Genomic DNA, 24,009 nt, shown 5'->3' with positions numbered 1-24,009 from the left:
ACATACAAATATTGTATGCTGTTTTCCTAAATATTCTTTTTTGTATGTAATTTTTTCTCCTCTTGTACCAAAGTTTTGAACTGCAAACTCTTTATGTAAAAATGTGGACCAAGCATCTCTCATGAAGGAATGGTAGGATATATGCATGTTTTATTAAAAACATTAGTAAAAATTGTACTTGCATGATGGAGTTGTTTATTAAAAGGTCTTCATCTGGTATGTGTTAGATGCTGTTTTCAATCTTAAATGTCATTAAATTGCAATGTACAACTACTTTTTTTCTCCATGTTCACCAGTATGGTGCGACAAAAATAGCCATTTAATATCTGGGGAAATGGTTGAGTGTGGTTCTTGCTGTTCTTGGCCAAAGATCTCTTTAGTGAAGGAATGCTTTTTCCTGCTAGAGGAAAGAATTTCCCCAATGTATCAGAGTAGAAGTCTCATCCAACTTGGAAAGCTCAGTTTGTATTATCTAAATCAAACACGGGTCCGGTTTTGAGAACAAGTTGCAATTCTGATATTTTGATGTGGCTATGAAAATTACAAAGGAGAAAAAGGATTATTTCAAAAGGATCATTTATTAAACATTTCCTTTACAAAGTACAATCACTGTTTTGTGATTATTTTTTTTTTGGTTTCTATTATCTCACTGTATATACACAAAAGCTTGGGAAAACATGGAGAAATGCCTTGACTTTTTGCATGTTGTATACAGAGCTATCTTCAATAAATTTTGACAGAGACAATCAATGTTGCCTTATATATGTTTTAAAGGTCACATTAATTCTTGAATATTAAATTGAAGGCAGAAATATCTTCCAAATGATAAAACAAACTTTAAGAGCATGGCCACTTTGAAGTAAATGCATTACGACTAGTAGCTACAGTCATAAGCATGTAGGTCTTGATAACAAATTCTAAATATGAATGGATGGGTGGCTTTTTATTTTCCTGAAAAGCATGATCCTATTATTATTATTATTTTAAAAAAAACAAAGTTGCTGTTATAAGGCAAGAAAAACTGAGGAGCAAGGTTTAATAATTTCCTATTAGCAGCAGTTGATAGTAAATGCAACATAAGATTTGTTTTGTCTGTGGTATAAGGATTTTCCCTAGCAGACTCTTTTTGGAGTTCATACTCTGAACACAACCATCTGCTTAATTATATATCTCTGGGACACAAAACAAAAGTAGAGAGACAAAAAAGCCGTTTATTCTCATGGGTGACTATTGTCGTCAGCTAATATGAATGCATTGCTAAAACGAGTGAAAAGTAAAAAGGCTGCAAAGTAGATATATACAGAGTTAAAATACATTTCTTTTCCACTAGACAGTGTTTCTGTTGGCACTGTGCTATTTTCCCCCTTCAGGATATTACATTTGTTGAGAGCAATGGCATTTTTTTTTCAGTGCAAGCGAAAGCAAAAAAAAATATACCTGCCCTGTTGTCATTGAAATGACAGAGAAATCTGGAATGTTCAAAACCAAGCTTGTCTTCCGCTTCTGCTCACAAGGCACATTTAAGGTCTGGCACTTACAGAATTTGTGTTAAAAAATAATTCTAGAACAGCAGAACCCATTAAGTCCAATATATATTGCTTGATAGCTGCTTGCATATGTTAAGGACATCCGTGTAAGGCTTGCTGTGTTAGCATGTCTTTCCTGAGAACTGAGTTGTGATTCCTTCATGCTTTATCATAAGTGTGCATGCTCGGAGCTGTGGTCGCTGTCATGGCTGTCATCATTTGCTAGAGAGTCCCCTGTGTGCTGAAGGCCAGCGGCACCGATTCCAGAAAGCTCTGAGGGGAGCAATGTGCCCTTTTTCACATTCACCAGTTCCTTTTCTCTGGCAGCAGCTCCTTGTTGCCCTCCTTTTACCCGCTTCCATTTCATCCGTCTGTTCTGGAACCAAACTTTTACCTTTGAATCAAAACAAAACAGAATAAATGAGGTGTGTGTAGAACATTGATAAGCAATCAAATAACTCATAATAACTCTATGATATACTTGGTCTGGGAGTTCTTCAGTTCAATAGGAAATGTTACCATCCACACAAAGTCTGGGAACATATCTCCCACAAATATTGTGGTGGGTCTATATGCATATACACATAGGAAAAGGTAAAAGTTTCCCCTGACATTAAGCGTAGTCGTGTCTGACTCTGGGGGATGGTGCTCATCTCCATTTCTAAGCTGAAGAGCCAGCATTGTCCGTAGACACCTCCAAGTTCATGTGGCTGGCATGACTGCATGGAGTGGCATTACCTTCCCACAGAAGCTATTGATCTCACATGTCTGCATGTTTTCAAACTGTTAGGTTGGAAGAAGCTGGTGCTAACAGTGGGAGCTCACCCTGCTTGCTGGATTCAATCTGCAAGTTCAGCAGCTCAGCAGTTTAACCTGCTGCCCCACCAGCTGCCCCCACTTCCTCCTCATTTCTGAAGATAACTTTCCCAGAAGTATAGCGTTGACACAGAAATTTCGAATAAACCAATCTAAAGAAAATTTATGTGAATTTTTGTGGGTTTCTGCTTGTACTTTTATAATTGTGGTTAGCAGACGTTCCTTTCCTGTAACAGCTGTATATATTAACAAGCACTCTTAAAATGAATGTGATTTATTTTTAGAGTTGAATGAAAAAATTCCAACAAGCTACAGGGTCTTCTGCCAGTGTTAACCAATGTGCCATTATTAATATTAGCTCCACCAACATTCATTATGTGACATATTGGCTCACCACTGTTATAAAGTATTGGTTCATAGACATTTCATTTGAGCACTATTTTCTTTAATACGTATTATGCTTACTGTGGCCATGAAATATTCAAAATGTGGCTTTCTAAAATGAAAGCCACATAGAACCACTGACATTGTGGAAAGTTGAGGAAAACTGAAATTTCAGAACTCTAAAAACAGATTACCAAATAATTTTCAAAACGTTATACATTCTAATGTATTATTAATGTAATAGGTATGGAAGTATTAAAAGCAAAATGTTTCAATATTCATATATCTTTACATGGCCAAAATAAGCTTTAAAAATTAAGTTAAATACAGTGGGGTTCCCTTTTTGATCTTCTTTTTAAAAATGTTCTTGTTCTCTGAAATAATAAGCCATCTAAATTGACAACTTGTTATGTTTTCATGCTACCGTTGTTGCAAAACTGAACTTCAGTATTTAGAAATAGAGGTATGGTGACTCTAGATTAGTTATAGCTTCTAAGCCTTACCCAACATGTCCTTTAAAAAAAAAAAGACAATTCATCAGAGCCAAAAAAGAGGCTAGTAAAATAAACCTAATATAAGGAGGAAAGTATTTATTGCTAGTTGCTCTGATGTTAGGAAATACTGTTACGCCATCTGTCAAAAGCTTTCACAAAAATAATGTCAAAGGGCTCATAATGTTTGTACTCCTACATGCAGTTCTTTGTGGTAAATTATATATGTCATTTTTCACAATGAATTTCCCCCATTAAAATCATGGCATGATGCTAATGCCAAATACTATATTAAGCCAGAATGCTTGAGGAGATTATTCTGATACAAATCCAGTGAGCTCAGAAAGCTATGGATCGGTCTATCTCTCTATAAAATATTATCACATTTCTTCACATGAGGACTATTTTAGCCCACACACATGACTGCAAATAATATAACCTGCTTATATCTTATATGATTTTCAGAAGTGCTGACAAGAGAATGTAGGTATGTGTCATTGGATACATCACTGAAAGACAAAAGGAAGATGGGCTAGGGAACTGAGAGTACCTGTAATGTCCTCCTAAATAGTACTGTGTTCACTTGCACAATGAGATGGTGTAAGATGTTTGCTGAGGACAACATGTTGTCACATTTTGCTTCAGAGGTGTACATTTTATACTCAAAAAACAAAAATGATTAAAACTGTCATGTGATGATACCTTATTATCAATATTGATAGTAATGATATGGCAATACATAAATAAAAACATTGCCTTGTTCAAGCAAGTATCAGCGAAAACAGTGAACATGTGCAGAGCATAACACAGACACAAAAGAAACATATATAAAGGATCAATTCTTATCATAGCTGCATTTAGATACCCCACTATACTGTCCTGTAGGTGTTTTTTTTTTTTAATGGGATGCCAAATGTACCTTGCTCTTTTTGTGACACACAAAAATGAGAACTAAGATCATCATACACATTGGAATTTCCTGATGAACATTTTTGATGCATTAATTGAAAGATAAATTGTCCACTTGGGGGTGTCCTCACAACTGTGCAGTGAGAGAAGCTTTCTGTTGGAAGTATGTCTTTGTGCAACTGAAAGGATGATCGCAAGAGGGGTTTGCCAACAGTACTGTGAGCCATCAGTCAGGATCTCCCCCATGTATCTTGTCTGGAAATATGACCATGAGAGGACCAAATAGACCAGTGCTTCACATGTGCCTTTGAGCTGAAGGCTCGTGTTAAAATTGAATTTGGCCATCACTACAATAATTTCAGGTTTGCGGAAAGTTGCACCTTTTTATGAAGGATGCTCATGTATTCAGTTTAGGAAGTTTAAAAATGATTCAGAGATGAGAACATTTCTACTCGTATGTTTGTTGTGTCCCCTCCCCCAGTAGTTGTATAAAAAGGGTAATAAATAAATACTAGATGGATGGATTCAAAGATAGATAAATAAATAGATAGATAGACAGAGATATTATATATCTGAAATGCATTCACAAGATGAGGGACAAAAAGGAACAGTATGTGGAAAGCAGGCTAGTATGAGGACAGTAAAATAAAGCAAAGGATAATAATTTATCTAAACATGTAAAATATTCACTTTTAGCTGCAATGTGGGCTGGTACTATACTGTTTGGGCTATATTGTTTGGGCCATTGACCTGTGGGGTTCTGCAAGGTTCTATTCCTTCCCTTATGCTTTTCAATACCTACATGAAACTGCTGGGAGAGATCATCCGGAGTTTTGGAGTTGACTGCCACCTCTATTCAGATGACACACCATTCTACTACTCTTTCCCATCCCACTCCAAGGAAGCTCCCTGGATCCTGGACCAGTGCCTGGCAGCTGTGATGGACTGGATGAAGACCAACAAACTGAGACTTAAGCCAGTTGCGATGCCTATCAGGGCATAAGATGGCAACTTGTGCTCGATGGGGTTACACTCCCCCTGAGAACACAGGTCCACAGTCTGGGGGTCCTCCTGAACTCAACACTGATGCTTGAAGTTCAGGTGTTGGTGGTGGCTAGGAGGACCCTCGCTCAGTTAAAACTGGTGCACCAGCTACGACTACACCTTGAAAAGCCTGACTTGGCCATAGTGGTCCACAACTGAGTTACATCCAGGATGAACTACTGCAAAGCACTCAACATGGGGCTGGCTTTGAAAGTGGCTCGGAAACTGCAGTTGGTACAAAGGTCAGCATCCAGATTACTAACTGGAGCTAGCTATAGGGAGTATACCATGCTCCTATTAAAGCGGCGCCACTGGTTGCCAACAGGTTTCCGGACCCGATTCAAAGTGCAGGTTATCTCCTATAGAGCCCTATTTGCTTCCAGCCCAACCAGTATTCTAGACTGCATCTCCTTCTATGGGCTCTTAAGATCTGCCAGGGAGGCCCTCCTCTCAGTCTCGCCTCTGTCCCAAGTACAGCTGGTGGGAACAAGAGAGGGGGCCTTCTCATTGGTGGCTCCCCAGCTCTTGAATGCCCTCTCTAGAGAGATTAGGTTAGCTCCCCACTCTCCAAACTTTTCGGTCTAGTCTAAAAACTTGGCTTTTTAGACAGGCCTTCGACCTTGAGTAGATTTTAATGGTTAGATGTGAGGACTTAGTCTCTGCTCCACTCTGGCATTTGGATTGTTAATTTTAAGGCTGCCAGTTTTATCCACAGGCATTGCTGCATTTTATGAATGTTATGATTTAAAAATAATATTATGTGTCATTTTATGTATGTTTGCTATTGTAAATTTATGTTGTTATAGTCTATATGTTTACGTATTGTTTATTTTATGTTTGGTACTTTGGCTTCTGTGAGCCGCCCTGAGTCTCTTCAGGGAGATTGTGGCGGGGTATAAATAAAGTTTATTATATTTATATTTATTATATCTATAATTCAAGACAAGCACAGTGTTGCTAAAGCTAGGATAGCTGAATTCACATTTACGAGGAGAAAAAAGAGTAGTAATGCAAAGAACCTCTAAGGATATAAGTATATGGAAATGGATAGCAGTCTAGACAACCCTTTAGGAAAGATACTTTATGGCAATATCTTACTGAACTGGAAAAAAATCTGGGCTGGTCAAGACTAATAATGCTCTTACTTTCTTTCTGCCTATAAGAGTACAAGTGTGTTTGAGTAATTGTATTTTTATTTTAGATTGCAGAGGAATGGCAAGGAGAATGGAAAAATAGATAAAACTGCTTGAAACATAATAGGCCCAAATTGCAAAGGTCATATGTAAAAAGAGGTGTAAATTGGCAAGTGCCTGTGAGTCTAAGGAAGTGAGTAAGCCTGAGGGAGTCTAAGTCAATCTGAGGGAATCTACATTGGCTAGCACATACACGCAAGGCCTGGAAGAAAGCATAAGTTAAACCATCTGAGCCTCTCTCTAAATTTAGACGCCTTCTGGCAAAATTAAGAAGTGGTCTGTGTAAGATGAGACATCCTTCGTTTCTGTAAGTGCTTGTCTTCATTTTTATTTCTATGAGACTTCGGCTGTGAAAAAGAAATGCCCATTATTCATGGAGGACAAATGCAGGCTAAGAACAAAGTGTGCTAGTAGAAAGAGCTTCAGTGACTTGGTCATCTGATTAATTATAAAATGTCTAAAACATAGTGAGGGCCAGGGAAAAGCCATAGATCAATGGCTGAGAACATTAATAAAGTAGCAGGGGTCAACTTCCGAAACTCCGACAATCAAGCCAGCAAAGACTAGCTCAGCCTAATAACCCAGACTTTCTGCTGTTTGGCACAGATTGACAAACTCTCCAACTGTCCCCATTTATCAGGCACAATCCCTATTAATTCTCCACATCCCATTTTTTCAGCAGCATTAAAATGTCTCCAGTTTCTTTTCTTTTTCCAGCCCCCTCCCCTTTGATCTTAGCCAATAACAAAAGGCAAATTGGGTTCAAACTACAATAGTTTACACTCAATTAATTCAACAGGGCAGAATTGTCCCTGACAAATTGGGTCCAAAGACTGCTCTTTCCAGTAGGCTTGTGTGAAAGAATATTGCTTCAGACTGTTTTAGGCCACTTTTACACTGCCCTATATCCCGGGATCTGATCCCAGATGATCTACTTTAAACTGGATTATATGCGTCTCCACTGCCAGATAATCTGGGATAAGCAGATAACCTGTGATCTGATCCTGAGATATAGGAATGGGCCCCAGATTGTGTGACAATAGATTTCTACTCAATACAAATGGAGTATCCCTTACCTGAAATCCTTGGCATCAGGAGTATTTGGATTTCAGATTTTGAAATACCTGTATTTACATAATCTTGGAAATGGGACTTCAACATGAAATCCATTTATTTTTATTATGTGCATAGCCTGAAGGTTCTTTTAATTTAAAAAAATGAACATGAAGAAATGTTTGTGTGTACATTGAACCATCTCAGTCACCCATATGAACAATTTTGGAATACTTAAGACTTCCAGATAAGAGATGTTGAACCTGCAGTGTTATTCTCCCAATCTTTCTATTTGCCATACCTACCTCAGAGATGCTTTTTTTCTACCTAATGCATTTCTCAATGTTTTAATAGATGCATTTTGTGTGTTCTTTCCCTCATATACATATTCTGTACATCTTTTCTTCCTTGAAGAACTACACTGCAGCATTAGCAAATCTGAAAATTTCAAAGAATATTCAGATTTCAATTTACATTACATTAGGGATGTGTTCCTCATCCCTAATATTAGGATGCAATTAGTTGGAGGAGTTTAGAGAGACCTCCTGAGGGCTTCATGTAGATTACAGGTTGCTAACATGCAGTGTAGACAAAACATTAAGATCAATACTTTGATAAAGACTTCTCTTTAGAGTCATAGTAATGAAAGCTAGATATTGTATAGATTGTTCTTTCGCATTACTGAAATAACCAGAATGATGTACACAAGGAGCTATATCTTATGCTTAATTACCTGAAATTTTGTTGCTTCAAGACAATTAACTCCCATATATAAATTTCCAACCCTAGCAATTTCTAGGTTGTCATAAAGGCCATCAGAATTGCAGTGATGCATTTCAGGGTGTGTGGGGAACCCATCTCCCCACACCCTGCATCATTTGACTCATTCAGCTAAGCATCCCACGAGGGGAAGCGTCAACCATCCAGTTTGCCCTGATTGTTCCTAGCAGAACACAGGAAGCCTCATTGGTTACTGACGTGGCCACACACTCCACTTCACTGCTCCTTTCAGCATGGAGCCCTGCTGGGAGTAGTTGCACATTGTGTAATGGGAGCTGGTGGGCCCCTTGCTTAAAGGGAGGTGAAGTGAAACATGTCGCCAAATCTTCCCCTGTCTGATGAGGTCTTAAGTCATCTGTGATACATCAGGTGAAGGATACCAGTTTCTAGTTAATAAAAGGCAAGTGCAGCCTTGCAGATATTATTGAAAAGCAACTTTCAGCATTCTTCATCATTAGCTATGATGGTTTAGGGCGATGGGAGCTGCAGTTCAACAGTCTGGGAAGGTTGTTGAACTCAGCAGTTCAAAGGCATTAAAAAACTCTACTGAAGAGTAATGAGACTGAAGTGTCAGCCAAGAGGGGGAAAATACTTTTTTGGACTACAGCTCCCAGAGCCCCATAGCTAGTATAGCCACTGAGCATATTGGATGAAATTTTCTAAGAGCTGTAATCCAAACTAGTAGCTTTTCTGAAGTTTGATGTCAGTCCAGCTGGAGATGAGTAGAAGGGTATTAAGCATAGCCAGCATTAAAATTTGCTCAATGTCTGATGAAAATTGGCCATAGAATTGCCTTTCTATATTCCTAGAAAGAACATAATAAACAAATCTATAAAGAATCAAATCCTCAAAAGTTAAATCTACAAATGTCGAGGGCAGACTGTGCCCAGACACACCTGATTTAGCCACCAACTCCTTGCTTCCTTGAGAGTGGAAATTACTTTCCTTACCTGGTATGGTTTTTAAATAATACTCCATGTGATGCCTTTTAATTTTCTCTCATTATTCTGACCAATTTATATTTTTCTATCTATTATATGATTATCAGTTTATATTGTTAAAAGAAGAAAAATGCTGATACAATATAAAGCAAATTTCATAAATGTTAAAAAAACTTTTCCTTTTGAGTTTTAAATGTGACACTTTAAAGTACTATTTAACAGTCTATTTAACTGCATGTTTTATTATGGGCGCTAAACTACTAATTTAAAATCCAAGATCCTATGTATTTCACTGTCAGACTGTCAAATTCTTGTCTCTTAATTTATAATGAAGAACAACTTATGATACTCTGTAACATAAATAGTATTGAGTTCTTTTTATCACACATGCTAAATATAACCGCCTTGTGAAGGATGTTTCATGTGCTATTTCCTCCAGAGATCAAATTTAGGGAGATGAAATCTGAACTTCCTTTGGATTTCGTGACGAGTCAATAATGGAACTGATATATGATCCTGCTACATTTTAGAAATAGGAAGGATGTGTGAATTCTGAAAATCAATTCTCTTAAATTCCTGTTAAGTCCACACTTAACAGAGTTCCTGTATATTCAGCACAGTTAAGTAGTTTGCATAAAAGTTACAATACTGCTTTAACCTTTTCTTCTTCTTAAACTTCTGATTTATTTAATATGTTTTTAATCTATTTAAATTATCGGTATATCCCAGTTAATGAAAGTAGATGGATTCAAGTCGTTACTTTTTAAAACAAAAACATTGGTACTTGTGGTAGAACTAACATGGAAAGAATACAGATAGACTCCTACAGCACAAAAAAGAAGAGTATAGGCAGTCCCAGAATTACAAACATCTATCTTACAAACAACTCACAGTTAAGAATGGAGTGAGGCAACAGAAGGAGAGAGAAATCTACTCCTAGAAAGGGAAATTCATCCCTGAAAGAGTTATCATGGGGAAAAAGGGTCTCCACTGAAGCTTTATCACCAATCCTTATTTCCACAAAAAGCCATCTTTGTCAAAATTCAATTATCACAGGGATAGAAAGTGAGGTGAAATTTTCTGAACAGGGGGGCAGACAGCTAAACAAACCCTACAGGGGTATTAACCTTCCATATGCTATCCAAAGATAAATATATATATATATATATATATATCGGCTGGAGTTACATTCAAAAAATGTACCTGTTCTGATGACTTAGATACAAATTCAACTTAAGAACAAACCCACAGAACCTATCTTGTTCGTAACTTCTGGATTGCCTATAGTTCATATTTCGGCAAACCTTTTATTCAAAACTAACAACATGCACATATGAAATGCAGCAGCCAAATCAAGTAAATTCTACAAACTGATGGAAATATCCAAGTCATGGTTGGAGCAGTCCACTTCACTGTTCCAAAATGAGAAATGGGTTTTTGAACATTTAAGAAAGCTCCTGACTTGGCTCCCCCTTCCACTTGGCTGTTCAAACATACTTTCTTTCTCCATTCTCTTATGTGTTATAGTCAGCATGGCTGTCCTTGTATTTGTAGGACTATATCCCATGCAGTTTCTCCCATACACAAGTCAAAATAGCAGTATGCTCTGATAAACCAGTGATGAGAGTTCGTGAAGGGATGCTCTATCTCCCATCTAACGATCACTTCTAAAATGTGTAAAGTGATGGTATACTGAAATCAGGGTATGATAAATAATTCAAGCCATCACTTCATCACTACAGCTGCAATTTGGAAAGAAGGGAGAAAGGAAGGGAGGGAGGGCGGGAGAGAGGAAGGAAGGAAGAAGACAGGCAGGCAGGAACTGGTTCTTCTCTCCAAGAGAGAGCCAAAGTTCTGCACATACAGAAGGATTATCTTTTGCCTGGCTGGCTTGTGTCAATGAATTCTAGAAATGCAGATAAATGTGTCTAAATTTGGCACAGGAAAAGTGTAGCTCATGGTCCTAATTCTGTTATGACTCCTGACTTAAGTAGTCCAACTGAATATCATTTATGTGTGTATGTGCATATATGTATATAGGGTAAAGGTTTCCTTTGAAATTAAGTTCAGTCATATCCGACTGTGGGGGTTGGTGCTCATCTCTGTAGATGCTTCCAAAGTCATGTGGCCACCATAACTGCATGGAGCACCGTTACCTTCCCACAGAAGTGGTACCTATTGATCTACTCACACTCGCATGTTTTCAAACTGCTAGTTTGGCAGAAGCTGGGCCTAACAGCAGGAGCTCACCCAACTCCCCGGATTCGAACTGACAACCTTTCGGTCAGCAAGTTCAGCAGCTCAGCGATTTAACTTGTTGCACCCCATATGTTTATGTGTATATGTATTTGTATATGTTGTGTGTGTGTGTTTGTGTGTATATAATTATATAAAATTATATATAATTATCTCCCATGTCCTCAGAGACCCCATATCCCAAATCACCTCTGTATTCAACTGCATATCATGACAATCAAATACAAATGCATTGGCATTTTGGCTGATACACGGGCAAATACAGCAGTAATTTTTTACAGAATTGATGAGTGAAGGCTGTGGGTCTCTCGGAGATGAAAACTATTCCCTGTTTTCCATGCAGTTGTCTACCCTGGTCTAAGTCCAATATTTCTATTTAAGTGTTTAGTTATTTATTTAGCAGGTATTAGATAAACTCAGACGGTTTTCAGACTGACATTACAATACTATGAAAGTCTACTCAGAAATGCTGCATTAACTCAGTCTGACTTACTTCCAAATAAGCATGAATAAAGTTGCAGTTTAAATTCCATAGAGTGGTTTTATAATTTTGCAATAGTTCTTTATATGAGCAACATTTTTCAAACAGACCTATATGGTTGTGTTAGGGGAGCTCTTTCAGCAACTATTTCTAAATCAGCAATTATGGACTGGTCTGCTAGGCATATCTGTTCACTGGCGTGAAAACACAGCTTCCTTTCCCTTAGTTGACAACTTGGTTTTAGTATTTAGGTCTCTCAGACTGATGATTAAGCTGTTGCTTAAATAGGTTGAGGAATAAATGACCTAAGGTTGAACATCTCCTTGAGACCAGACACCAAGGAAAATTTTCTACCCATGTCTGTTTTATTCTGAGGAGAGTGTTAGACTGTTCAAGGGCACGAATGTGGCACAAGTGCTAAGAACAGAGGCAGGATTTCAGTGTGTGAAGGACATCAATAGAAAAGTAAAAACTTCATCAAAGTTTTTTTCCTTCCAGGATCAAACTTTGGGTACACTTCAAAGCAGGTAACTCCCCTTAAAATACATAAGTTGCACAAGCTGGTTGCCAATGGAGAAATCACCCCATTTTTTAAAATCAGGTCTGACACATTTCCTTTAAAAATAAATGAAACCATGGCTATTCTGTTTTCCTCGGAACAATGATTTTCCTTTAAATCCAGAAAAATAACATGTTTGCGTGTGTGAATACACAGTGTAAACTGTATTTGACAGTCTCTCCTATAACCAGCTCCAACAGACATTTCCACTGGGACAGGATCTCACATTCCAAGGCCAGAACTGCAGGAAGCGGACACCATTTCAGAAACCAAATAAAACATAAAAACCATACCCCATATTTTTTGCAATCTTGCCTTCAAATGTGGTGGTTTCCTGACCCTCTGAGCAACACATTATAAAAACTTCCTCTATTGAAGAAGCAGGTGGGGCATCTGCCCATTTTCTAATATATTTTCTTATAGTTTGAAAGTCACACAGAGCATCAGATTAGGGAAAATGTTGTTGTACGTATATTTCAGAATGCTTTGATTATCCTAACTGAGAAAAAGCTCTTTGAAACTTTGAAAACCCGTGTCTTACTTAACAGAAAACTGATATCACATGAGCAAGATGAACTGTCTAGGAGAAAGATGTTCTAATCCTATTTTTCCTCCCATAAACATTTTCCGGGAGGGGGTGTGTGGTTACCCAAAATGTTTCAATTTTTTTAAAAAAACTTGGTTTACTCATGAATTGTAACTGGTTAACCAAATCCCCATGCTAAGTCTATGAGATGCAAAAAATTAAGAGTCCCGCCAGAACTGCAAGCACTATCTCAGGCAAATATTGACAATTTATTCACACTGTCATTACTTGCAGCAATAGCCGATGTAGTGAAGCAACCAAGTTGGGTGTGTGTGTGTTGAATGTTCTCATTAAGGAGGCCAGACTTGGTGGAGGTGGTTGACAGGGGCGGAGCTGCAGGCTATGGAAGGCTGCTTCAGCATGAGCTAGGAGGCAGGTTTCAACCCCCCCCCCCCGGTGAAATTTTCAACCCCCCCGCAGAAAATTTCAACCTCTCCCGAATTTTTTTTCTGGCTACGGCCCTGTCCATCATCCACACTGGCCTCTTTGTCCTGGGATTTTGCAGCCCCCAAGATAGCTGCCACAGGACATCCGCCAGAAACTTCAGCATTTTTTTTAAAAAAAACAAAAGCTGAAGATACAAATATGTGAAGATGCAAATTGTTGCAAAAGTTTCATTCTTTGTCATGGCTATAGAAACTTTGTGATCCACACGTGTCATGAAGTTTTTTACACACAAAGTCAACAAGACAAAATCAAACAGTAATGAACACTTTCAAGCCAGGAACAGAACTTTGTCATTATTGACATGTTTTAGAGCCTGCCTACCTGCCTGACAGATTTGATTGTGTACTTGAGACATGGAACAATAGATTGCTGTTCCTAGGTTATACATGTCTGTTCCTGATTGCTCTTACTGTGAAAACATGTACAACATCAACGAAGGGGAGACAACTTTGTCCTGGTCAGAGAAAATATGCCCTCCACATGTTTCATGAAGTTTCTGCCAAACAAAGTTTTCATGTTCCATTCAACTGTACCATTCTTTTTAGGAACCGACCAATCAGGAACAAACATCTGTACAAACACAGATTAAAAATCCCGTGTTTTCCATTTGCAGAGACATACAGACATTAGAAGATGCGGATTTTCAGCTCAGATCTGGGATATGCCCACACCTGAAAATCTCTTGCTTTTTGCTGTTTGTAGCAACTGCTACTGTGTTTACAGGGAATGGGGTTTTGCCACCCTCCTTTTTGCTGTGGGGGCTTCTGGGACAAAGGCAATGTATGGATGAGCCTGTTTATCTTTGAACTATCTGGTTTGTGTCACTACATTCTTGAAGTGCAAATAAATGTATCTAAATCAGGCACAGGAACAGTGCAGCCTGTGGCTTAAATCCTGTTGATAGTACTGACTAGAATAGCCCCATTGAATCAATGGTATTTACTAGGGTTGGATAGGTTCATTCGGAAGAGTCTGAAAGTCATAAAAACTTCCAAATTTTGACTTTTGAAGCAGTTTTGAACCATGCGGGAAAAGGGGAAATCTGAATTTGAACCACTTACCTTTTTTCCGGAAATATTCCATAATGTTCAAATGTCTCCCAAGGTTTTTTTTTAATTTTCATAACCATTAAACATCTTTGGTAAAGCCTAAAAAGTTTTAAAACCTCATGCTTTCCCTCCCCCGGCAATGCGCGGGGGGGGGGGGGGGGTTGAGGTGGGCATGGCTAAGCACAGCCATTGTTGTAGTTTGTAAAGGCCAGGTCCCCTGCTTTGCTGTTCATTAGCCAAAATGGCTGAAGGAACCCTATAGCTGTCTGTAGCAGTCTTCGTCTAAATATAAAATAAACTGATTGAATATATAAAGGGGTCTAAAGAAGGCAGCAAAGCAATAAGAAACTTTTGCAAAGTCAAGAGAACATAAACTGCTTAAAAACCAATCATTTCACTTTGGCCTGATTGCCATGAACAAGGCACTGGGGTAGCCAGCCACAGCCAGTCAGCCCTTTATGTCAGTAAGTAATGATAAAATAAAATGATTGATTGCATCTGCAAATATGAATAAACAGATGGATGTGTCTTGAGGGTCCCCTCCAACTCAGTAAAGGAAGCAAATGGATATCAGTTTGGATTATGCTTTTCTGCCGAGAAGAAGGGGTCAGTTTAGATGTCCCTTGATGGGGTCTGTATTATGATTTCTGTTCTACACCAATTTAACACAGTTAAATTGGTGCCACACAAACAAAGTTTTTGGAGTAGAACAACTACTTTCAAAGTAAAGACCACCCAATTAAACAGGAAATTATACTTTCAAACCAGGAACAGATTTTCTTTATTATTAAAATGTTTTTTATAAAAATTAAATTTCACCAAAAATCCATGGATAAGTCAAATGTTTTGAGATTTGGTGTGCTAATGGTGGTCCATGTGTTCTACCACTGTATCAAGTTTCATCAGGAATGGTCTAAAAATGAGGGAAGGAGAATCCTCTGAAGTTTCTCCAGTGCCAATGCTGTTTTTTCCTACTGTGCATGTGTGTCTGCCATTAATGAAATGATTCAGAAGTTTCAGAAGTTTTGGAAAGTTTTGATTTTTTTCAAACTAAATTAGAAAGTGACTTTAGAATTGAACCACCAGCACCCCCTACATCCGAAACTAGTTTTGGACCATTTGTTTTTGGATCAACCAAGCCTAGTATTTACCTAAGTGTTGAAAAATTGGTTGAACAAGTCTGTTCTCATTGGGAATAACCAACAAAATGCCAGCCAATGAGTAGTTACATAAACAAGTAAGTAGGGCAGCCAGCGTGGTTTGGTAATTTGTTTGTTGGACAGGGTATTTACGACCTAAGAGTACTTACATAAACAGCCTTAGGTATTTACATAAACATATGCTTTTAGAGCGGCATCCAGAGACAGCATATGGTACAGTTTGATACTTATCCAGCAAATGGATTAATTAATTGAATTCTGCTGTATATCAATACATGCTTTTCAGATTCCAAGGCATTTTGACTCTTTCCTTTTTTGTCAACAGTTTGTTGCTGATCTCCTCTCTTTCATCCTTTGATATCACACCCTCCCTTCACAGTAGGATCATGATCTGAACTGTTCCCTCTCTTCACAGTCACTTTGATCTTAGAAAAGAACAACCTCAACAGATCCTTTTCACAGATGCCCTGAATTATATCTGATTTGGCCCTCGATAACAGATGGCTTTAAAATGGGGTGATAATTGAACTGTATACTGAAATAAGACAATCTTGTTATTTAATCTCACTAGGTCAGATTTTAGGATTGCAGGGCCTACTTGATTATTTGTTCTGTTGTGGTTATTTTGGTTTGCTCCAAGGTTCATAAATCATTGTCTAGTACAAAATAGTGATTCAGAAAGAATGTACATTGGTAAGAACTAAGGTAAAGTATGCCTATAAGCACACAATTATCTATGACATTTGTGATCGCAACGCACTCAAAAATATTATTTCTTATTTCCCCTGGGGCATACTTTTTCAGAAATCTAACTTAGAGGAGAGGGAAACATTTTCCATTGTTACTATTGTTAAAAATTGGTGTATTAAAAATTCTTACTGATCTTATACAAATCTCCTTCAAGAGATGAAGAGAACTCTATCTAGCTTCTGCCCACCAGAAACTCCAATAAAATAAGAACATGAAAAATTGTTCCCACTGAACCAGGGAATAAAGAAAGTGCCTATGCTGATATAGGGCGTCTTCACATGGACTTCTTTTGGGCAGTGGCTATAGGGTTTTTCAAGTTTGGCCACAGAGCTCGATGGCTGCCATCACACCCATTACAAGAACTTCTAGGGTGGCTTCATGGCTGAACTGGAGAAAAACCTAATGCCACCAAAAAGAAGACAGTGGGCTACAATGGAAGGCTTCCTGTCTTTCCATAAAGAAAGATGGGTTGAGGTGGCTTATTGGGGTTTTTTCATGAATGATTGGGTAGGAGAGGAGCTGGGATGGTGTGGGCAGCAAGGTGACAGGTCCCCACACCTCCTTGGTGGGCTTATGGCTCTGTCATCTTGGGGTGGAGGGAACAGCAGCAAATGGAGTGGAGAGAGACAGGAGGAAGCCCTGTGTACCAGGAATGTGAAGTGGCAGCTCTCCATAGCTCCTGGCACACAGGGTCTTTTCCTGTCTCCTCATCCCCTCACCATTACTACCTCCAAACAGAGAGAGGTTACTGCTCTCTCAACTGCCACCCCCCATCCTCTCCCTTCAAAACAGGGCGAAGGCAGTGACTGCCTTGGGTCCAGAGACAAGAGGGCCATCTATCTGCCTGCCTTCCAGCTGCCTTCCCCTCTAGGGAGACAGGGGTCAGCAGCTCAGGAGGCAGTAACTTTATTATCTTGGATTAATACCATTCATTCCAATATCAAATTTACAGGGAACATCAGCTCCACAGCCCAGGTTTTCCTAGGTGTCCTGGTCAAAAAAGAAAATGAAAGTTTGAGAGTGAAAAACCACCGCAAAACCATTGATAGAAACTCTTTGTTACATTACAACAGTTACTACCATTGGGCCTTAAAAAAAAAATTACCCTATACACAGATGCTCAGGATTAAACGTAACACCTTGACTCAACAAGACTTTGATGATGAGATTGAAGTAACAAAACGTCAGTTCAGAAACAGAGGATATCCAGAAAATATAATACAATCGTCTTTTTAAAGGGTTGCCAGTATTCCCAGATCGAAACTCTTAAAGACCAAGAGTTGAAAGACTGATATGGCCACTTACCCTTACAAATATGTCCAATCTGGCCATTAGAACAGTTATGAAGTACTGGAATCTTATAAATTATATCCCAGGATGTGAAAGACCCCCATTGATAGCATATAAAATAACCAAAAATATCGGAGATATATTGGTACATTCAGATGTAACCTACAATGCACAGACAACTAGATCAAATTTGGGGGGTAATTTTCAATGTCCTCATTGCTCAGTGTGTCAGCAGCCAAGCCAGCTGGTGGCCTCTGGGACCCTGGAGGGTACTCTTCTCACGCTGGCCACTAGTCCTAGGCAAAAACGAATGCACGTGTGACAACGTTCATAGACTATTGGTATATCCAATTCGGAATAGCATATAATTACTGACAGCAGCCCACTAGAATTTCAAACAAATTATTTTTCATCCTATCTGGTGATGCTGGTCATTGAAGCCAAGATTTTCGACATTCAGACTATAGAAAGTGGGGGTTTGTCGTGAGGGTATGCAGAGACACTGAAAATCATCTACTCCTGTAACATTATATATGCCAAAGTAGATGTTATGTCAAAGTAATTTGAATTGTAATGTACTGGCTGTAATATACAACAATTTGAATTACTTTGACATAATATCTACCTCCTTTAGAAAGAAGAAAATGAAGGAATATTTGAAGAACTGGTTTCCTTGGAGGTTTCTATAGCTGTGAAACATTTTTGGAGGGTGTTTATTTTCTTCCTTGAGAGGTCCTATAGTTCTGATACATATCTCAAGATTTATGCTCCTCATATAGCATACTGAATCAAAACTTTTCAAAGCACAAAAAACACCCCATTGTAGTTTTTTTCCCCCCTCATCCTCTCCTTTTAAAAAACAGATCTGAAACAACAGTAATGTACTGAAGTCAGTGCCAAATCACTGCAGAATGTTCCTGCAATGATAACAAAATACATGCTCCTTTTTCATGCCAGAAGTCAAGCAACATGTAGCAATGTTTATTTTAGGCTAAACTGAATTAAACCCCTCCCCCTGAAATTTTTCAGGTTAAAAAACAAACTGGTTTGCTCATGAATTTTAACTGGTTAACCAAATCCCCATGCTAAGTCTATGAGACACAAAAAAGTCCCTCCAGAACTGCAAACACTATCTCAATCAAATATTGACAATTTATTCACACTGTGATTACTTACAGCAATAGCCGATGTAGTGAAGCAACCAAGTTGGGGGGGGGGGGGGGGGAGTGTTGCATGCTCTCATTAAGGAGGCCAGACTTGGTGGAGGTGGTTGACAGGGGCGGAGCTGCAGGCTATTGAAGGCTGCTCTGCCCCCTGCTGTGCTCTTTGCTTCAGTGTGAGCTAGGAGGCAGGTTTCAACCCCCCACAAAATTTTCAACCCCCCCCCCCAAAAAAAACAATTCAACTCTTCCCGAATTTTTTTTCTGGCTACGGCCCTGCCATCAACTAGGACTGTTTCCTTTCCTGATCTGGAGATAATAACCATAGCATCACTTTCTACAAGGATAGACAGCCATCTTTTCCTTTTTCTCATTTGGAAAACTCTGTTTTAGTAAAAAAGTAAGACCAATGGTTCTCAAATTATGGTCCTCCAGATGTTTTGGATTTTATCTCTCACAATTTCATGAGCCCCTTTTTGACTAAATTTCATGGGGCTTCTGGGAGCTGAAGCCCAAAACACCTGGAGGAACAAAGTTTGATAATCACTTATCTGATGTCTCTGTGTGTTCTCCAGGTTTTTCTAACCAGGAGCCTTGGATTAGCATATGCCCAGCATAACGGACTTAATGCTCCTGATTTTGGGTTCTCTTTCCTATATTACTTTTCAATCTTGCCATTATGAGAAAATGCCTTCTTTTCTCATCCTCTTTTGGATCTGAGCCTGACGCTTTTGATGTGGTTTGGGACAGGTGTACAACCATATCCTTTCACCTTTCACTGTCCCACCCCTCTCCATGCCTCACTTGTTTTCCAGCTTTCAACCAACCAATCAATCAATCAAATCATTTATTTTGGTCATAGACCAGCACAGGAAATAAAAGTCACATTTTCATATGAACTTGCTTCCAACCTCTCCCATTTCTTTCTTTAGGTGCTGAGGTATAAACAGAAAGCCGCTTATTGCTGCTTTATCTTCCAGGATATGCCTTCATAATTTATCTTGCAATTTGCAAGCTAATTTTTTATGGAATCTCCATGAAAAAGTAGATTTCAGATACATAGAGAGAAGCATCTTGTAGAAGCATGCTAACATAGCATCCAGTCATTGATGGACATAGTTGTCATCAGTTCTATTAATATTTTGTTTGATAAGTTAGAATGAGGAGTCCCTGGTGGTGCAGCAGGTTAAACCACTGAGCTGCTGAACTTGCTGACTGAAAGGTCAGCAGTTTGAATCCAGAGAGCGGTGTGAACTCCTGCTGTTAGCCCCAGCTTCTGCCAACCTAGCAGTTCGAAAACATGCAAATGTGAGTAGAATAATAGGTACTGCTTTGGCGGGAAGGTTACGACGCTCCATGCAGTCATGCCAGCCACATGACCTTGGAGGCATGGACAGAAAACACCGACTCTTCAGCTTGGAAATAGAGATGAGCACCACCACCCAGAGTCAGACACAATTAGGGGAAACCTTTACCTTTAATTAAGTTAGAATAAATACAGTGCCAGTACGCAGGGAGAGCAGTTATTGTAAAAGAGACAAGAAGAAAGGAGAAAAATTGATTACAACACATGGGGCAAGGGAGAGGAAGAGGGAGGTTACCATGACTCTTGAGTCTACATTTCTTATATTCTGGCATAGATGCTGCTGAGTTTATCAATTTTCCATGGTGGTTACAATGTGCTAACCAGTTTTATAAGTATCTATTTCAAAGATAACATTGATGGCATCCAGTAAGCATACGTATCACATAAATGTCATGTCAGAATTTTATTTTATTACACACATCATCATACAGCTAGATTTGGCATGAAAGTAATGGCCTGTACTAAGTACCCCATTAATGTATTCTTTATTCATACCTGTCGTTCAGTAAGATCCAAGTTTACTGCTATTTCGTATCTCCGCAGCCTGGTGAGGTAGTTGTGGTGGGCAAATTCTGCTTCTAATTCTCTGATTTGTTCTTTGGTGAAAGCTGTTCTTTCTTTCCTTGGTTTACTGTTGACTTCAGATTTATAATTTCCCTCTTGAGAATCTGAAAAAAATACACAATCAAAGCAGGAGTCATTACAAGCCTGAGATTTACTGGAAAGGAAACATGACAAATTAAAATGTCATTACAGATGAAGATATCAAACAAATAGTATGGGGCTATTCAGGCAGGAAACCTTATACTGAAATTGTTCTGCCAAAACTATGGGTGTTTATTATAAACTATATGAACCAACAGTGACAGGCTACTGATTTAATAAATTGGGAGTCTCGTCCAAGTTTTGACAAATATTAAAGGGCCTCCCATTCCATATACATTTATTTGTGTGTATACAGTCATTCAACATATTCTCAGTGTTTTCAGCATCGATGTGAACACCTTCCAATCACTGAATATGGAGGAAACAATCTAGAATTGTCCAGCAATTTATTTGGATTCTCAAAGATGAATGTGTATCGTAACAGTGGATTGGTGTTAGAGTTAGTCATGCTTAGACTGGACCAGCCAAAATTAGATTAGTCCTAACTGCCTGTCCCATTGATTTAGATGAATCTTTGAAGAAGAATGACAATGTTAAGTAAATATTGTATTAAACATAATATGTTCAATGATGAATGATGTTCCTTACATAGTACAAGCCAGCTCAGATTCATAGACCCATATCTAGGAACTATGTATTCAATTACAATGACTACCATTGTTGTGCTGTCACAAGGGAAGTTATGGTTTTGCTCTGTTCTATAACTGGATACTATTAGTGCAGTGCTATTTTATGTAAGTGATTGTGTGAGTTTCAATTTTGGGGAAAGGAGATGGTATGAATAAAGTAAATAATAACTTTGTGGAATATGCTTGTGAGGGCTTTTTAATGCTCATTGCATCATGAATGTTTTGAATTTATTATCATTTCCTTAGGCATTGCTTTATAACCAAATGATTTTGGATTTTTGATCACTTTGGATCAATGAATTTTTGTGCTTTTTATAAACCCAGGGCTTCTATACTTTTCTGAAACAGCTTATTCAGTGGTCCAATGACATCAGAACAAGTACAATCTAGGAGAAAATTTCATATATCAAAACCATTGTGATATCATTTCATATATCACAACCCAAAGTTGTGAAAAACCATTTCACAACTTTCTCATATTTAGTTGGGTGCTCTTTTTGTCTGAATATCTTTGTTTGAATTTTTCCTGCATTACGATTTCCCATCATCTATGTAAGAAAAAACTTTCTCTTTATGATATGTGACAAACATACATACATACATACTCACTATTTTGTTGCATGCATAGATATAATATCTGTCAAGGAAAATCATTATGTGCAAAGTGCCTCTAAATCAAAACATGACAGCTATATCAGATTACCCTCCCCACCCCAAATTTTATTGCCATTTGTTTCTAATCTTGGCATGCTGTGTGCTGTAATTCCAAAATTAGCTAGCGTTCAGTATGAGAATCACTAGTCAACTCTTGGCTTCATCAACCATCTTAAAAATGTCACAGATAAATTCACACTTCAGCTGCTGGTTTAAATAGAAACCTGCCTCAATGTCCAAGCAGACAAGCCCATAAGCAGTCTCCTTAAAGCAGTCTCCTTTAGCTTTTGCTGAAGGATGAGTCATTGGAATGCCTGAGGTTGCCTTCCTTGCCACAGAATTCAATAATGACAGCTAGATTTCTCTTTTTCTAAAAAGTATATAATAAGAATGATCCAAGGTTGCCAGACGTTCTGTATCGAGAGAAAGGTGCAATAAAAGTAAAATAAATAAATAAAATACATTTCCCCCCTTTAATTCTAAGACTAACCAGTAAAATCTTCCAGTCATCCTTTTCTCCCAGTATTAGAGTTATTGCAAATGCCCTCTGCTGTAGAATCCTCATAGGTTTCATCTACTTATACCATAATATTATATTTTACAAATAAAGGAAGATGTCAAAGTAGTGTAAAAACAAACTCTAGAAATGCAACATAAAGTAGTTAAGATTACACTCGTAGATATAAGAGAAAGAGAGGGAGGGAGAGATCAAAATCCAAAGGAAAAATCTTTTCTACTCAATGACATTCATGAATAGAAAGCTTACCATACCTCCAGGAAATTCTTGGACATGGATTTGGCAGGACCCCAAGGCAAAGCAGTTTTAGGCAGTGTCACTCAGCTCCCTAGAACCGCTGTCTATATGCCTTAAACATGTACAAGTTTGCTTTGGGTATTGTGAAGTGCTCTTGGTCCTTTAGCAGCAAGAAGCCCTGCAGCATCCTTTGTGAAACAAGGAGGGCTGGACAGCTCCACCCTGCTTAATTCTGAAAAAGCCAATATAAATCTGTGCCTATATTCTAAGAGCTGGCAGATAGCTTTACATGAATGAAACAATGTTATCTCCTGAACTTACTAAAGGATTTCCCTTGTTTATTCTGGTTCAGGAAACAGGACTATATCTTGCTGGACTGTGAAGACATAGAGGTGTCTGCACCATTTTCTCAGGACACATCTCAGGACCATAGTGGCTAGTGGCTTCCATGCCAATGGGGCAGGAAGTAACCAACATGTTGATCTCTGTTCCCAGATTCTATACCTTTAATAGCTCCTTTAAAGTTTGGGGCAAAACCCAGAGCAGATTCATCTTGCCAGCCCTTATATCACCACATTACCAATAACTGTCCCTGCTTTACCCATATGCCAATCTGGCGATGTCTGATCCTTAGGACATTCAGTCTAAGAAACTTGCCTCCATTCTGATTTGCTGTGGAACTACTCAAGCATTTTATCTGCTTACCTACACATATAGCATGACTTTCTCTTAAGTATATATCCATGTTACCTGCCTGATGAGGAGCCCCCAGTGGTGCAATGGGTTAAACCCTTGTGCTGGCAGAACTGAAGACTGACAGATTGTAGATTCGAATTCAGGGAGAACGTGGATGAGCTACCTCTGTCAGCTCCAGCTCCCTATGTGGGGACATGAGAGAAGCCTCCCACAAAGATGGTAAAACATCAAAAACATCTGGGCATCCCGTGGGCAATGTCCAGGGGAGAAACAGGAGCGACTTGCAGTTTCTCAAGTCACTGCTGACACACACACAAAAAAATCAACCCTGTTATCTCTTACTCATTCAGAAAGGATAGAACAATGAAA

The 24,009-nt window shown here is 38.6% G+C and overlaps 1 protein-coding gene across 1 annotated transcript in view; it reads right to left on the bottom strand.

Annotated features, from left to right (window-relative positions):
- Positions 1–559: 559 nt before the first annotated feature.
- The window catches only part of MEOX2 (mesenchyme homeobox 2), an 86,408-nt gene continuing 62,958 nt past the window's right edge, over positions 560–24,009 (bottom strand). Inside the window, exons 2-3 of the mRNA XM_060782151.2 lie at positions 20,737–20,909; positions 560–1,920 (exon numbers count right to left, since the gene is read on the bottom strand). Of these exons, the coding sequence (XP_060638134.2) occupies positions 1,696–1,920; positions 20,737–20,909 (398 nt within the window). The 3' untranslated portion in view covers positions 560–1,695. The remainder of the gene's footprint in view (positions 1,921–20,736; positions 20,910–24,009) is intronic.

This window comes from Anolis sagrei, chromosome 6 (genome assembly GCF_037176765.1).
Source record: "Anolis sagrei isolate rAnoSag1 chromosome 6, rAnoSag1.mat, whole genome shotgun sequence".
NCBI classification, from domain to species: Eukaryota; Metazoa; Chordata; class Lepidosauria; order Squamata; family Dactyloidae; genus Anolis; species Anolis sagrei.
The sequence above is the reverse complement of the archived record's forward strand: the minus strand, read 5'-3'. Positions and strand labels throughout refer to the sequence as shown.